Genomic DNA, 17,619 nt, shown 5'->3' on the forward strand with positions numbered 1-17,619 from the left:
GCTCTTCATAGAGAACTTGTTATATTAGTTGGGTTGAGATATTTACGTTCGTCTCGTTTGATTTTTGCAAATGGCTGAAAGTTTGTAAATTCTGCACATAAACACCTAATTTATAATGGGGAGAAATCATCCTGACGGTAACTGTACTGTATCCCATATACACCCAGGGTAGGCCATTCTGTTGTGCTACTGAGCTCGCTAGTAGCTTTGTTACAGTGTATTAGTGCAGACTGTTAGGCTAATGGAAGTTTATGAAACCTTATGCAAATGTTTCCATTCACTGACAGCAATCCTATGATCTGAGAATTGTGCTGAGCCGTTAGGAAGATGTGACTCCAGGGAAAGCGATCGATTTCTTCTCTGCGATTGGCTGGAAGACGAGGCACATAAGGACAACTCAGACCCACAGGTAGGGGAGCGCACCATTTTTGGGGGGCTTCCCACCAGTGGGTGTTGTGCGGACAGACGGAGCGGCTCAGCGACATCTTCCCTCTTGTGTTTTATTGCTTGGAATAAGAAGTGATTTCACCATGAGACACGACCCCCCTCCCCCCCTATTTTTCAGGTTGTGCTGGGATCTTTGCTTCAGTCTGTGAAGGGTTCGTCCTTGGCAGAAAACCTATAAGGAGTGGTGATGGCGGAGGCCGCCCAGAGTAAAGCGTTAGCTCATGTGGTTTTGGCTGGAAGAGCATCAGTCTTGTTTGTAATCTCCTATTAAATAAAAGTTATTTCCGCGTCGGGGTGGCGGCGCCGGCGCCCTCCAGACACGTTAGTTGGAGGCGGGAGCCGCGTGGTTCAGCTGTAGTAACGTGTTTGATGTGTAGTTCTGGAAAAGCGGCTGTAGGAACATGCCGATTGTCCCAAAGACACAGACAAAGACGAAGATCCACAGGAAGAGCCGATCAATCACCATGGCCACGTACTTCCAGTCCTCACTCACCTGTGCGGGGTACAGAAAGTCACGTTACTTGAGGGACACAGTGCAAGAACTCTCCTAAAATACCCCGTGCCGTGGGACACTATGTAATGTCATAGAAGATATGTATGCAACTATATCAGTGATGTCATCAGCAGGGGGCGGGGCTGTGACTACCTCTCAGACATGATATACAGGATGCATGATGTCACTGTAGTATAAGGTGTGCAGATCTCATGTCATATCAGTGGTGTCATCACCAGGGGGCGGGGCTGTGACTACCTGTCAGATATGATAGGCTGGATGTCAGCAGTGATAGATGATGTCACTGTAGTATAAGGTTGGATCTCATGTTCTGATCACATATTATGTCAGTGATGTCATCACCAGGGGGCAGCCCTGTGACTACCTCTCAGACATGATATACAGGCTGGTTGTCAGCAGTAATAGATGATGTCAATGTAGTATAAGGTTGGATCTCATGTTCTGATCACATATTATATCAGTGATGTCATCAGCAGAAGGTGGGGCTGTGACTACCTCTCAGACATGATATACAGGCTGGTTGTCAGCAGTAATAGATGATGTCACTGTAGTATAAGATGTGTGGATTTCATGTCTGATTACTTGTCATTATATCAGTGATGTCATCAGCAGGGGGCGGGGCTGTGACTACCTCTCAGACATGACATACAGGATGATTGCCAGCAGTAATTGCAGTACACTCACACTCTGATCATCGTCCTCGCTCTTCATGTGGTCTGCTATAAATCGCACTCCATCCACGGCCTCCTCCAGACCGCAGAGACACTGTCGGACCTTCCCCTGTCTGTCCCGAAAGCCATTTACCCCCTCAGGTAATTCTGGGAGCGGGCCACCGCCATATTTTTTCACTGTGGCTTGGTTGACATAACAGGTACATGATTTGGCGCTGTCTCGTAGGAAGAAGCTTCCCGTTGCCCGCTCCTGACCCTGTCGCTGCTGGCGCAGACGTTGCCGGGCGCAATTCTGCCTTGGCTGCTTCATGAAGAGTAGAGTAGGCAGCTTGTCCAGGAAGACCACCTTCACCCAGGGCGGCATTGTGTGCGTGGTGGGGGAGCGGTGATGGACATTGAGGACACAGACACTGGTTACGATGGAAAACGTCACGAGGACCATAGTGAACATCAGGTACTTGCCAACGAGTGGGACGTCGAGGGACGTGGGGGGCACAATCTTAGAAATGAGCAGTAAGAAGACGGTGAGCGCCAGCAGCACGGAAATGCAGAGCGTCATTTTTTCTCCGCAGTCCGAGGGCAGGTAGAAGACCAGGATGGCCAGAGAGGTGATGAGGATGCAGGGGATGATGAGGTTGATGGTGTAAAAGAGAGGCTTGCGGCGGATGATGAAATCGTAGGTGATATCCACGTAGGTGGAATCCTCAGGGTTCTCGTTCCTCCTCCCTGGCAAGGCGATGATGTCCCATTCCCCGCTGGGGGTGAAGTCGTCCAGACTGGCCACGTCGCTCCTCAGCACCAGGTCTAGCTCGGTGCGGTCATAAGTCCATGATCGGAACTTCATGGTGCAGTTCTGCTGGTCGAAGGGGAAGTGCTTGACCTCGATCTTGCAGGCGCTCTTATAAATGGCGGGAGGAAGCCAGAAGATGCTGCCGTCATGGGACACCACAGCGTTGGAGTAGAAGGAGACCTCGTACATCCCATCAGCGCTGGAAGAGAACACGGCTGTTAGTCTACGGCAGTGGTTGCTGACCCCCTATTGGGAGTTATATTTTGCCACAGGCTAGACTCTACTAGTCTATGAGATCAACCATCAGTTTTAAGCCCCATTTACACGCAACGGTTATCACTCAAAATTTGCTTAACCAATGGCATATGAGCAATAATCGTTGTGTGTGAAGCAATGAACGCTGCCATTGTTCATTCTTCAGCTGAACGATGATTTTAAGGCAAGCTTAAAATCCATTGTTTAGCCGGAGAGAGATAATAAAGTCCATGAGCATTAGTGTCCATTAGTACTTTATGCAAAATAATCGCTAGAACTGTCAATATTTCAATCGTTTGAAAGATTGTCTTTGCGTGTAAATGAGCCTTTTCAAAGGATTGAGAGATTGACAGTTCTAGCAATCATTTTGCATAAAGTAATTCCATTAGCACTTTATTAGCTTCGTTTGCATGTAAACGAGCCTCCAGGCACTGCTTGCAGAACACAGCAGGCAATCAGCTCCTTTGTTCTGGCAAGGGCTGTCAGCTGAATACAATGTAATAATCTGCTCTTGTGCAGAACACAGAGTGCGCTCTATGTTATCTGTTCTCCGGCTGAACAATGGATTTTAAGCTCACCTTAAAATCATTTACAGTACAGACGGAAATAAGATGTATAAGCTTTATTAATAATTGTTTAAAAGAATAAGGGCTGAGACAAACAAACACGAGATCAATAGGGAACCCCAAATCCCGCCTATGATTGGGATTGCACCAGGAGTTGCAGATGCAAAAAGAACATGGATGAGGGTTCTGTTAAAAGACGGACAGACGGACAGTGCCCTGCCACTGGATACAGAGGTTTAGAGAATGATGAAATAATGCACCAGGTTTGTTTGGGAAAACAGTTGGCCTCACAAACTCGAGACGATGGAGGGAGCACTCGGTGAGTGGCGGAGTGTGGGACCAAACACCGAGAGCCCAATTGGTATTGTGATATTGGTATTATATTCCCAAGGTGTTCCTAATACTAAAATTCAGAGAGTATCTGGCCAGCTTCAGGTGAGCATACGATGAGAGAGTTCTAATATAACCCTTTATAGTAGGTTGACGCGTTTCCCTGTCTAATTGGACAGTTCATAGGAAGCCTATGAACATTCGTCTAACTTAACAGAGAGACGAAGGATACAGAGATATCACCGCTGCTCTTGATTGATCTTGTGTTTGTGTGTCTCAGCCCTTAGGCTGGGTTCACACAGGGCGGATTTGCCGCGGAAATTCTGTGCGGAATTTGGCCCGGCAAATCCGCATGCGGCCGCTAATCCCGGGATTAGCCAGCCATGTGGACGAGTTTTCTCAGAAATCTCGTCCACACGGGACGGCAAATCCGCTGTGGCTAAGCCGGCAGAAGCCACCGCAGCGCCGCGGATTTGCTGACTGCAGCATGTCCATTTCTTTTTTCTGCTGCGGCCGCGCTCTCCTCTATGGGAGCGCCGGGTGCAGCGGAAGAGCGAGCGGCTGGGCCGCCTCAAAGCAGCCGCGGGTTTTGCAGCAGCGGTTCTCCCGGCGGAAATATCGCGTTTTTTAGCTGCGGCCAAACCGCGAGATTTCCGCCGAGAATCCAGCCTTATTCTTTTAAACAATTAGTAATCAAGCATATACATTTATGTAGGTGTATACAGTGACGGACATATCATTGCTGACGAGACACTTTGATTTTGCCTCAGTGAAAACAACTTATCATCAATCAGCCGAAGAGCGAACGATGGCAGCGTTTGAACGAATTTTGAGCGTTAATCGTTGCATGTAAATGGAGCTAAGGATTGTCTTTGCGTGTATATGAGTCTCAACCCCTTCCCATCCCAGGGTGTAGATGTGCATCCTGGATATGAAGCAGTTCCCGAGAGTAGGAGTAAACTTAGGTCGTGTGGACGGTGCAGGTTCAGAAGCTGAGCCCACGCCATCCACAGTGCCCATGCCATCCACAGTGGAAGCTGGCAGTAACTGAGACAGTCGACCCCCCGCTGCAACAGCGGGGATCAGTGAGAAAACCTATTTCCGCTGTTAAACCCTTACATGACACGATCAATGTTAATTGTGGGGTGTAAGGGGTTCACAAACATAGAGCGCTCCCTCTCTAACATCACTGGCCCTCTGTCTTGTAATCGCAAGCGGATGCCAGACAATGACGTCTGGGTCTGCCATGTCCTGTGATCACTCTGGTTAGTGATAATGCACTGCAGTACAGAAGTACTGCAATGTATTATCAGAGAGATACTAGCATTGCAAGTTCTAGTCCCCTTTAGGGACATAAACAGTGTGTAAAAAAAAAAACAAAACAATTTAAAACAAATAAACCCACGTTCGGTATCGTCACATCTGTAACAACCTGAAAAATAAATTGAGCACGCTATTTATCCTGTACAGCAAACACTGTAAAAAACAATAAACGAGCCAAAATGCTTTTTTCTTCATTTCACCTCCCAAACAAACGCAATACAAGTGATCAAAAAAGCCATTTGTATCCAAAAATGGTACCAATAAAAACTACAGTTCATCACGCAAAAAACATGCAGCGTCTCAGAGCTCTTTTTTTTTTATTATGCAAAGGTGGAAAAACCTTCTAGAAAAAATGCATACATAATTTTGGTATTGTTGTAATTATACAGAGCCGCAGAAAAATGTGTCCTGTCATTTATGCTGTTTGATTAAGGCCTCATGTCCACGGGCAAAAGAAGAATTAAAATCCGCAGCAGATTTTAACTCTTCTCCTGCCCGCGGATCCGCGCCCCATAGGGATGCATTGACCACCCGCGGGTAGATAAATACCCGCGGATGGTCAATAAAAGTGATTTTAAAAAAAATGGAGCATGAAAAAATCTGAACCATGCTCCATTTTCGTGCGGGTCTCCCGCGGGCTTCTATTGAAGCCTATGGAAGCCGTCCGGAATTTACTCACCCGCTCCGTTTCTTCTCTTCGCCGCGGCGCCATCTTCTCTCAGTCGCGGCCGGATCATTTTGCTTCGGGCCGGCGCATGCGCGGGGCACGTCACAGACGTCATCCTGCGCATCCGCCGGGCCGAAGAAAAAAGATCCGGCCGCGACGCAGAGAAGATGACGCGGCAGCGAAGGGAGGATCCGGAGCGTGCGAGAGGTGAGTTAATTCTGATTTATTCTTATTTTCAGCCCTCATGTCCGCGGGGCAGGAGGGACCCGCTGCAGATTCTCCATGGAGAATCCGGAGCGGGCCTGATTTTCCCCGTGGACATGAGGCCTAACAGTGTAAGGGAAAAAAATGACAGAATCAAACTGTTTTTTGTTTTTTTATAGAAGTTATATGATACATTACACGTACCCAAATCCTACAGATCGCCATAACATCCCTCATACGGCCGTGTCAACGGAAAAATAAAAGATGAGGGGATTAGACCCCTGGCGGAGTTCTTTGAGGGGTCACAGGTACCACCGTGAGCATGGATGGTATATTTGCAATTGAGGGGCTCGCTGGACTCCCTGACATTGGGTCAACTCTAACCAAAGCTCTCACTCCCTTCGAGGAGCTGTGCATGTCACCTGAATCACCCAGACACTTAATTTCCCTTTTGTACAAGATACTGCTGGATTGTGAGATGGGGGACGAACTCCCGGGGATTGTGGGAGAGTGAGTTGGGAAAAAGCTTTTCCTAAGATCTTTGGCAGAAGGCTTTTGCCCTAACCCACAAGGGGTCAGTCTACTTCAGGCTACATGAGCTAAACTACAAGATTTTGTCACGATGGTACACGACCCCGGAACGGCTACATAAAATGTTCCCTCAGTCCTCCCCCCTGTGTTGGAGGTGCTCTGGCGGAAGGGGTAATATGGTCCATATATGGTGGGAATGCCCTCCAGTAGTGGCACTCTGGACAGACGTAGTGAGGCTGTACAACAGCCTATGTGGCGCAGATGTGGTACTCACGCCTGAGATAGCTTTGCTGTCCTTGTTCTCGGGGTCCATTGCCCACGTGAGGAAAGGTCTACTGCGATTTTTTGTCCAAGCGGTCAGGCAGGTCATCCCAAGGTTCTGGCAATCCGCTTCAGGACCTGCCAGGATTCACTGGGTGGAGGCGGGCAACACGCTGGCAAGACTCGAGGAGATGAGGGCAGAGGAGGATGCAGCCGTGGCGGGGTTCTATGCAACTTGGCAGCCTTGGCTTGATTTCAAGATATCATCCAGAGTTAGGGAGTGGATGGATCAGCTGTCAACCACAACAGAGGCATGTCTCCTCCCATCGTCTCTTCAGGAGCGGAGGGGAGAGTGGCACCCTTCTTTTGGTGGGGACGGGCCGCTCCCTCGACACACTGGAATTGTGTTTTTGTTTTTTTTTCCTTTCTGTGGCTCCTGGTATGGCTGTTGGTGCACGCAAGTAGTATTATACAGCTATGCCATAGACTCATCCCCTATTCACCCGCACCCTTACCCCAGCCTCTACTCACCTTACCTATGCTCTAACGAGTACTGTCTTTTGTTATTTTCTTTCATGTTTTTTTGTATGTCTGTCCTCCTGTTCCCACTTGGTTCTTTATCTCGTGGCTGGTTAGACCTTTCCTTTTCAGTGTAAAAATTTGGGGGGAGATTTGCTAGCAACAGGCTCCACAGTCGAGAGTTGGTGGAGTGTGAAAGCCAGTGCATTGTAAAGTGCGTATGTACTATTAATGTAAGACCGCTGGGGAATGCATTACATATCTTGCTGTCTCTGCCTCAATAAAAACTTTTTGAACTAAAAAATAAAAAATGAAAATCCTCAAAAAAATCATTACGTCATTAAGACCAAAATAAGCCACGTCTTAAGGGGTTAAACATGAGGGTACTGACCTGATAACACACCAAACCTCCAACCAGAGGACGCCTGCCCCCACCTCATAGCGGCCAATGATCGTAGCAACACAGGCGATTGCCAACAAAGCAGCAAAGCTGTAACACATGTCCTTACATACTCCGCCTGTAGAGGGCACCGTTACTCACTTGTTGTACAAGACGACATCTGGGAGCCAAATGTGTTTGGACGGTAGTCGCACTTTCTTCATGTTGTCGAACTCGGCCGGGTTCCAGGTCAGCCGGTAGTCCTCCCATTCCTAGAAGAGATTTTAACCCGGATTGTAACATCTCATTCGCTGTATATACATGTACACTACTCATATGTTGTGTACCGCACTCCTCCCAAGCTTACTGGCAGGATCTGAGTGCGGCGCTGTCACAGATCACACACTACAAAACCAAAGGAAAGGAGCTACAGGATGCCATGCGAGAAAGGGGGCACAGCATGGGGTTGGGGGGCACACAGGGCATCAAAAATGTACCTGAGTCAGCCAAACATTCGTCGTCATTATCTGTTCCCGTTCATGCTAGAAAGACAAGAGAAGTAGAGTTATTACCAGTGACATCACTAGAGAGCAGCGGTGACATCACTGAGAATGCCGCCTAGCCATCGCTAGAGAGCAGCAGTAAAATCACTGAGAATGCAACCTATTCAGCCACTAGAGAGCAGCAGTCTCATTACTGAAAATGCAGCCTATCCATCACTAGAGAGCAGCAGTGACATCACTGAGAATGCAACCTATCCATTCACGAGAGAGCAGCGGTGACATCAGTGAGAATGCCGCCTATCCATTTACTACAGAGAGGCGGTGACATCACCGAGAATGCAATCTATTCATTCACTAGAGAGCAGTGATGACATCTCTGAGAATTCCGCCTATCCTTTCACTAGACGGCAGCAGTGACATCACTGAGAATGCAGCCTATCAGTTCATTAGAGCAGGGGTCCCCAACCACTGGTCCGGGAGTTTCTTGCCGCTGTTGGCCGCTCACCCCGTTAGTGGTGAATACCGGCAGGGGCCGCAGCTCCCCTGACGGTATTCACTAAGCAGTGCTGCTAGCGACACGGATATCGGCTCCACTGTGACACCAGTGTGCAGTTAGGATCCTTCTCCCCTCCCCTGACGTCTCCTACTACTTGATTTCGTGTGAGCAGGGGGAGGAGGCGTCTGGCAGCACACTGACGTCACAGTGTGCTCTGGGATCAGCGCCAGGCAGAGGATCAGCGGAGCTGCCACGAGGTGGAGGGGGTAAGCATATGGGTCTTAGGGGGGCACTGTCACTGCTGGGGCCACTGTGGGATGTCACTATTACTACTGGGGGCCGCTGTGGGATGCCACTATTACTACTGGGGGCCACTGTGGGGTGTCACTATTACTATTGGGGGCCATCGTGGGATGTCACTATTACTACTGGGGGCCATCGTGGGATGTCACTATTACTACTGGGGGCCGCTGTGGGATGCCACTATTACTACTGGGGGCCACTGTGGGATGCCACTATTACTACTGGGGGCCACTGTGGGGTGTCACTATTACTACTGGGGGCCATCGTGGGATGCCACTATTACTACTGGGGGCCACTGTGGGGTGTCACTATTACTATTGGGGGCCATCGTGGGATGTCACTATTACTACTGGGGGCCATCGTGGGATGTCACTATTACTACTGGGGGCCGCTGTGGGATGCCACTATTACTACTGGGGGCCACTGTAGGGTGTCACTATTACTACTGGGGGCCATCGTGGGATGTCACTATTACTACTGGGGGCCACTGTGGGATGTCACTATTACTACTGGGGGCCACTGTGGGATGTCACTATTACTACTGGGGGCCACTGTGGGATGTCACTATTACTACTGGGGGCCACTGTGGGTTGTCACTATTATACTGGGAGCCGCTGTGGGATGTCACTATTATACTGGGAGCCACTATGGGATGTCACTATTACTACCTGAGGCCACTGTGGGATGTCACTATTAATAATTGTGTCCCCTATATCCGTACCAGTAGTAATACCATTACTACTGAAGCCACTGAAACCCCGCCTCCATATGACCAAAGCCCCGCCCCTGCCCCACCCCACGCTGCCGGGCCATGGAAAAATGGTTGTGCTTGAAGCCGGTCCCTGTGCAAAAAAGGTAGGGGACCACTGCACTAGAGAGCAGCAGTGACATCACTGAGAATGCTGCCTATCCTTTCACTAGAGGGCAGTAGTGACATCAGCGAGAATGCCGCCCATCTAGTCAGTAGAGAGCAGCGGTGACATCTCTCCGCGGTTACTTACCACACTTATCAGTTGGGCCAGGGATACCATTAGCTGTACGGTGACCTGTTCTGAGCCATTGGTAGCTGGACGGATCAGCTTGTTATAACGGGATGGGTCCAAGAGAAATTCCACCAGGCGCTCCTCGGTGTCCGTACCGCGGCATCCTGCAAAACAGCCAGCAGGAGGAGGACAAACAATTATAAGTCATTTTTAGTTTCTGTATCTTACAGCAGCGGCTGATATCAGTCACATACATATGTCATATCTGGTGATCTATATCAGTACAGAGTCTTGTAAGAGAAGCATCTTATATCAGTCACACATATGAGGTTTCTGAAGGTTATGCCAGTTCTGGAGTATGATAAGAGGTGCGGCTGATATTAGTCACATATATGATGTCTCTGGAGATTATATCAGTACTCTGGAGTGTTATAACATCCACCTGATATGGGACTAATATTAGCCACTCCTCTTATATCAGTAATAATAGTCTTTTCAGTCTGGATTTGCCTGAACAGCAGAGGAGGAGAAGATTTGGGAGTTTGGCCCCTGTACCCGGCTTCCTCTACCATATGGACATACAAGCAGTGTGGTGTAGTGTCGCCCCCTTGTGTTCCTGGAATAGTTGGGTAACCAACACTGCAGCTCACACACAGCTGTTCCAGACTCAGCAAATAAGAGGGGTGATAGAAGAAAGCCGTAATGCCGTCCTATAACGGAGGCCATGGTGTCGCAGGCATGAGAGGACGCCGCCGCACTCCGTGAAGGTCGCAGTTTCATACTTTCCGGGTAAGCATAGCCAAAAACACTTCACACCTTCACTATGTGACACAAGGAGCCCCTTAATGGCGTCCTGCTCCCCAGGGGCTGTCACATGACAGAGCAAACCCCACGCTCACTGCCGCTGCCGGACACAGACTGTTTCCCACCGGAGAACCTTAGATACACCCAAGCAGACAGTATTATACGGGATAGGGCTAGATAGGATTAGATACACAGCTGAGTAGACAGTATCACACATGATGGCTTAGATACATGAATGAAGTCTCCACTCACGCAGCAGATATGGAGGGACATATCCCCCAATTATGCCATGTCCAGACTCCACAGTCACATGACTAAGCCACTAAGTATTACGCCGGCAGATAATGCACATGATATGTGCAGCCTATAAATTATACACGCTCTCCTCTTCCTCTTCTGCAAGACTGAGCTGAGCGATGGCGACCACAGATTCTGCGCAGTCCGACCGTCTCCATCACTGCTACAAAGAGCGTCTCTATCTGGGGAAGCCGGCAGGTCGGCGCACACTAGTGATTTGTATGGAAGCCATGTAGTGCCTCGTGTCTCCTGTGGGGGCGATGCAGTGGCACTGCACACATACTGCTGGGCTATCCCACAGACTAGCTGAGAGCAGCAGGTGATATTGTCAGGTGCCCCCCTGTTCATTAAGGGAAATCCAAGCCCACTTATGCCCAGTGACAAACACGCGGTAATCAGAAATGTCATATCTTACTTGATGGCAGATACACCTGCTACAGAGTCACTGCGAGGAGGCGGGATACATGAGGATGCAACTCCTAGAGAAGCAGTGCAGGAGGCCATACACAACATACAGACTCCAGACAGCAGATACACACAGGGTACACACAATACATATTCAGAAGAGTAGATATACAGTGTGCATGCGATATACATACTCAGTAGAGCAGATACATACAGTACACACACAATGTAAAAAACATACACACTCAGTAAAGCGTACACACAGTGAACACACCATACATACTCAGGAGAGCGGATACACACAGTGAACACACAATACATAATCAGGAGTGCAGATACACAAAGTGGGATGTCACTATTACTACTGGGGGCCACACAGTGAACACACAATACATACTCAGGAGTGCAGATACACACAGTGAACACACAATACATACTCAGGAGTGCAGATACACACAGTGAACACACAATACATACTCAGGAGTGCAGATACACACAGTGAACACACAATACATACTCAGGAGTGCAGATACACACAGTGAACACACAATACATACTCAGGGGTGCAGATACACACAGTGAACACACAATACATACTCAGGGGTGCAGATACACACAGTGAACACACAATACATACTCAGGGGTGCAGATACACACAGTGAACACACAATACATACTCAGGGGTGCAGATACACACAGTGAACACACAATACATACTCAGGGGTGCAGATACACACAGTGAACACACAATACATACTCAGGGGTGCAGATACACACAGTGAACACACAATACATACTCAGGGGTGCAGATACACACAGTGAACACACAATACATACTCAGGGGTGCAGATACACACAGTGAACACACAATACATACTCAGGGGTGCAGATACACACAGTGAACACACAATACATACTCAGGGGTGCAGGTACACACAGTGAACACACAATACATACTCAGGGGTGCAGATACACAGTGTACACACAATGCATACTCAGGAGAGCAGATACACAGTGTACACACAATACATACTCAGGAGAGCAGATACACAGTGTACACACAATACATACTCAGGAGAGCGGATACACACAGTGTACACACAGTACATTCTCAGGAGAGTGGATACACACAATACATACTCAGGAAAGTGTACACACATAATAACTAAGGAGAGTGGCTAGTGGATACACAGTTTACAGACAAATGTACACACTCAGTAGAGCAGATACACACAATACATCAGGAGAGCGGATACACACAGTGTACACACAATACATACTCAGAAGAGTGGATACACAGAAAGCATACTCAGGAGAGCGGATGCACACAGTGTACACACAATACATCAGGAGAGCGGATACACACAGTGTACACACAATACATACTCATGGCTTATTCACACTGGTATAGGCGCAACTACGCTCGGCAGCACGGAGCACAGCAGCATCTGAATGAGCGGGATTCCTTCTTCCTCGAGAAGTTAGCAGCTGCCCGATCTTTCCTGCAGCGGGGAAGATGGGGCAGGTCCTATATGTTCTTGGTTGTACAAATGGCAGCCGGGAAAAGAGCTGGTGAAAACAAAACAACTGAAATCCCATTGAGATCAATGGTTTCGTATGCCCTGTTAAACGGCTGTGATCACTGAATAAGGGGAGAAAACCACGCTCGTCTAAATCTGGCCTTACACACAATGTACACACTCAGGCGAGCAGATACACACAATGTATACGCTCAGGCAGGCGGATATACACGTACACACGAGCGACATATTCATTAGGCTTGTACATTAGATTTCTGGTATATTAAAGTTATAACTTGGAAATATGCCAACTTTTTGATGTTTTAATGAGGGTCCCTGTTCTTTTTCCAGAAGTGGGTGTGGCCTAGCAGTAGGGGCGGGGTTGCAGTTAACCCATCAGATTTTTCAACAACTCACACCAGAAACTTATGTGATAAATAGAAGACTCCGATATCAGGATCCTTCATTACCCCATGTGCATCCGGATGCCGGGGCGTGGCACCGCTGCATCAAACAAGGGTTGCTGCTGACATTGTTAGGCAGGATTCCTTCTGGCCCACGGAGGCGCCACCAGATGTGACCAATTTATTCTGCCTCTTAGACTTCTTTCATATGAGCGCATATCGGCCGGCGTTTTCACGGCCGGCCAATATGCACTGTAATCTGATGCATTGGATTCCAATGCATCAGATCACATGGGCGTATTTGTGAGACAGAAAAACGCCCGAGAAGACCAATATAGTGCCGAGCGTTTTTACGTCAGACCCAAAACATAGTTCTGGAACTATGTCTTGGCCAGAATACACCTAGTCGCTGCATGGGCTCCTATGGGATTTGCCCCGCCTCCTCCCATTGATGCTATGGACAAGAGGCTGAACGAGCAGAGCTAAGTGCCCGCCCTCTCCCCGCCCCTTGTTCATAGCCATCAATGGGAGGAGGCGGGGTGAATCAACGCTTAGCTCCGTCCACTCCCATTGCATGGAACGAGGAAGAAGGGTGAGCCTGCCATGGGGAGGGAGGGGAAGTGGGCGATGGCCTGGTGAGCTCGGTCGAAGAAATGTTTGATTTGTGCGCCCGTTCATCAAATCTTTCACTAACAACGTAGCGTGTATCGGCTGTGAAAACGGACGGCTGATATGCGCTCGTGCGAAAGAAGCCTTAATAAGTAAATCGCAGAACAAGGTAAAAACATTCGGTTTTTCTATGGGGGGTCCTCCTGTGATGCCGAGTGCCGTTACACACAGAGGCTGCTGTTTTGTTTTTTTTGCTGTAGTTGTAAAGGCAGAATCAATGCAGAAAATTCCACTGTGTGATGATAGGCCAAGGCCGGGTAAACACGGGCGTCAAAACCGTGTGAAACGAACAAATATGAACACATTAGCGATGTTTTCTTACATGGCACCGCGATGCTATGTGGGAAACAAATCGGGGCACGTCTGATCTTTCTGCGTGATCTTGCATCGCAGCACCCATTGTTTTCAATGGGAGAAGCTCCACGATCCTCTGCAGCGGCCGTCATAGTCATACCAAAGGATCTCTTGGTCACAAGAGAACGCCTCACATCCCTGGAAAATTCAACTGGTGGGAGCGCGATACGGTGGAAGCGCGATATAGGGGCGGGATTAGCCATAACTTGTTTCAGCAGTATAACTATATCACACACAATGGCGGATATACACACAGGAAGGCGGATATTACCGATATCCGACAGAGGGGCAATAGATTCTCCTCAGTATACACACACACACAGATAAAGTAGATTCTTCTCAGTACAAAGACACACACATAGGTGTAGTAGATTCTCCTCAGTGTACACACACACACACACACGGAGTAGATTCTCCTCAGAACACACACACAAACACGCAGAGGTGGAGTAGATTCTCCTCAGTATACACACACAGAGGTGGAGTAGATTCTCCTCAGTATACACACACACACAGAGGTGGAGTAGATTCTCCTCAGTATACACACACACACACAGAGGTGGAGTAGATTCTCCTCAGTATACACAAACACACACAGATAAATTAGATTCTCCTGAGCACACACACACGTGGAGTAGATTCTCCTCAGTACACACACACACAGAGGTGGAGTAGATTCTCCTCAGACCACACACACACACACACACACAGGTGGAGTAGATTCTCCTCAGTGTACACACACACAGGTGGAATAGAATCTCCTTAGTATACAGACACACGGAGGTGGAACAGATTCTCCTCAGTATACACACACACAGGGGTGGAGTAGATTTCCCTCAGTATACACACACACACACAGAGGTAGAGTAGATTCTCCTCAGTATACACACACACGTGGAGTAAATTCTCCTCAGTATATATATATATATATATATATATATATATACACATATACATATAGACACACACACACACACATACAGAGGTGGAGTAGATTCTCCTCAGTACACACACACACACACAGGAGTGGAGTAGATTCTCTTCAGTATACATACACACAGGGGTGGAGTAGATTCTCCTCAGTATACATACACACAAACACACACACACAGAGGTAGAGTAGATTCTCCTCAGTATACACACACACGTGGAGTAAATTCTCCTCAGTGTATATATATATATATACACATACACACACACACATACATACAGAGGTGGAGTAGATTCTCCTCAGTATACACACACACAGGAGTGGAGTAGATTCTCTTCAGTATACATACACACAGGGGTGGAGTAGATTCACCTCAGTACACACACACAGGGGTGGATTCTCCTCAGTATACACACACACACACAAACACACACAGAGGTTGAGTAGATTCTCCTCAGTATACAGACACACAGAGGTGGAGTAGATTCACCTCAGTACACACACACAGGGGTGGAGTAGATTCTCCTCAGTATACACACACACACACACACACACAGGTAGAGTAGATTCTCCTCAGTATACACACACACACACACACACACGTGGAGTAAATTCTCCTCAGTATATATATATATATATATATATATATATATATATAGATACACACACACACACAGGTGGAGCGGATTCTCCTCGATACACACACACACACACACACAGAGGTGGAGTAGATTCTCCAAAGTATATACATACACACACACACACACACAGATGGAGTAGATTGTCCTCAGTATACACACACACACACACACACACACACACACACAGAGGTGGAGTAGATTCTCCTCAGTATACAGACACACAGAGGTGGAGTAGATTCTCCTCAGTATACAGACACACAGAGGTGGAGTACATTCTCCTCAGTATACAGACACACAGGGGTGGAGTACATTCTCCTCAGTATACAGACACACAGGGGTGGAGTAGATTCTCCTCAGTATACACACACACAGAGCTGGAGTAGATTCTTCTCAGTAAACAGACACAGAAGGGGAATAGATTCTCCTCCGTATACACACACACAGGTGGAGTAGATTCTCCTCAGTACACACACACACAGAAGTGGAGTAGATTCTCCTCAGTACACACACACACGTGGAGTAGATTCTCCTCAGTACACGTACAAACACACACGTGGAGTAGATTCTCCTTAGTACACACACACACACACACACACACACAGGTGGATTAGATTCTCGTCAGTATACACACATACAGAGGTTGAGTAGATTCTCCTCAGTACACACACACACGTGGAGTAGATTCTCCTCAGTACACACACACGTGGAGTAGATTCTCCTCAGTACACACACACACGTGGAGTAGATTCTCCTCAGTACACACACACGTGGAGTAGATTCTCCTCAGTACACACACACGTGGAGTAGATTCTCCTCAGTACACACACACGTGGAGTAGATTCTCCTCAGTACACACACACGTGGAGTAGATTCTCCTCAGTACACACACACGTGGAGTAGATTCTCCTCAGTACAAACACACGTGGAGTAGATTCTCCTCAGTACACACAGACACACACACACAGGTGGAGTAGATTCTCCTCAGAATACACAGACACACACAAGGAGGTGGAGCAGAATCTTCTCACTATACACAGACACACAGAGGTGCAGTAGATTCTTCTAAGTATACACAGACACACACGCAGACGTGGAGTAGATTCTACTCAGTACAAACACACAGGTGAAGTAGATTCTCCTCAGTATACAAACACACAGGAGTGGTGTAGATTCTCCTCAGTACATACACACACAGGAGTGGTGTAGATTCTCCTCAGTACACACACACACAACACAGGTAAAGTAGAGTCTCCTCAGTACACACACACGTAAAGTAAAGTCTCCTCAGAACAAACATACACACACGTAGAGTAGAGTCTCCTCAGTACACACACACAGAGGTAGAGTAGATTCTCCTCAGTATACACACACACACAAACACACACACACACACAGGTGGAGTAGATTCTCCTCAGTATACACACATACACACAGGTGGAGTAGATTCTCCTCAGTATACACACAAAGAGGTAGAGTAGATTCTCCTCAGTACGCACACACAGGTGGAGTAGATTCTACTCAGTATACACGCACACACAGAGGTAGAGTAGATTCTCCTAGGTATACACACACACACACACACACACACACACACACAGAGGTGGAGTAAATTCTCCTCGGTGTACACACACACACACACAGCTGAAGTAGAATCTCCTCAGTATACACACACAGACAGAGGTGGACTAGATTCTCCTCAGTATACACACACACAGAGGTGGAATACATTCTCCTCAGTATACACACACACACACACACACACACACAGAGGTGGCGTAGATTCTTTTCAGTATATATACATACACACACACACACACACACAGAGAGAGGTGGAGTAGATTCTCCTTAGTAT

The 17,619-nt window shown here is 47.8% G+C and overlaps 1 protein-coding gene across 1 annotated transcript in view; it reads right to left on the reverse strand.

The window, feature by feature from the left end:
- Positions 1-459: 459 nt before the first annotated feature.
- The window catches only part of CHRNB2 (cholinergic receptor nicotinic beta 2 subunit), a 32,703-nt gene continuing 15,543 nt past the window's right edge, over positions 460-17,619 (reverse strand). The window contains exons 2-6 of the mRNA XM_066608782.1: positions 9,761-9,906; positions 7,955-7,999; positions 7,620-7,729; positions 1,646-2,621; positions 460-940 (exon numbers count right to left, since the gene is read on the reverse strand). Of these exons, the coding sequence (XP_066464879.1) occupies positions 770-940; positions 1,646-2,621; positions 7,620-7,729; positions 7,955-7,999; positions 9,761-9,906 (1,448 nt within the window). The 3' untranslated portion in view covers positions 460-769. The remainder of the gene's footprint in view (positions 941-1,645; positions 2,622-7,619; positions 7,730-7,954; positions 8,000-9,760; positions 9,907-17,619) is intronic.

Source organism: Eleutherodactylus coqui, chromosome 6, assembly GCF_035609145.1.
Source record: "Eleutherodactylus coqui strain aEleCoq1 chromosome 6, aEleCoq1.hap1, whole genome shotgun sequence".
Lineage (NCBI taxonomy): Eukaryota > Metazoa > Chordata > Amphibia > Anura > Eleutherodactylidae > Eleutherodactylus > Eleutherodactylus coqui.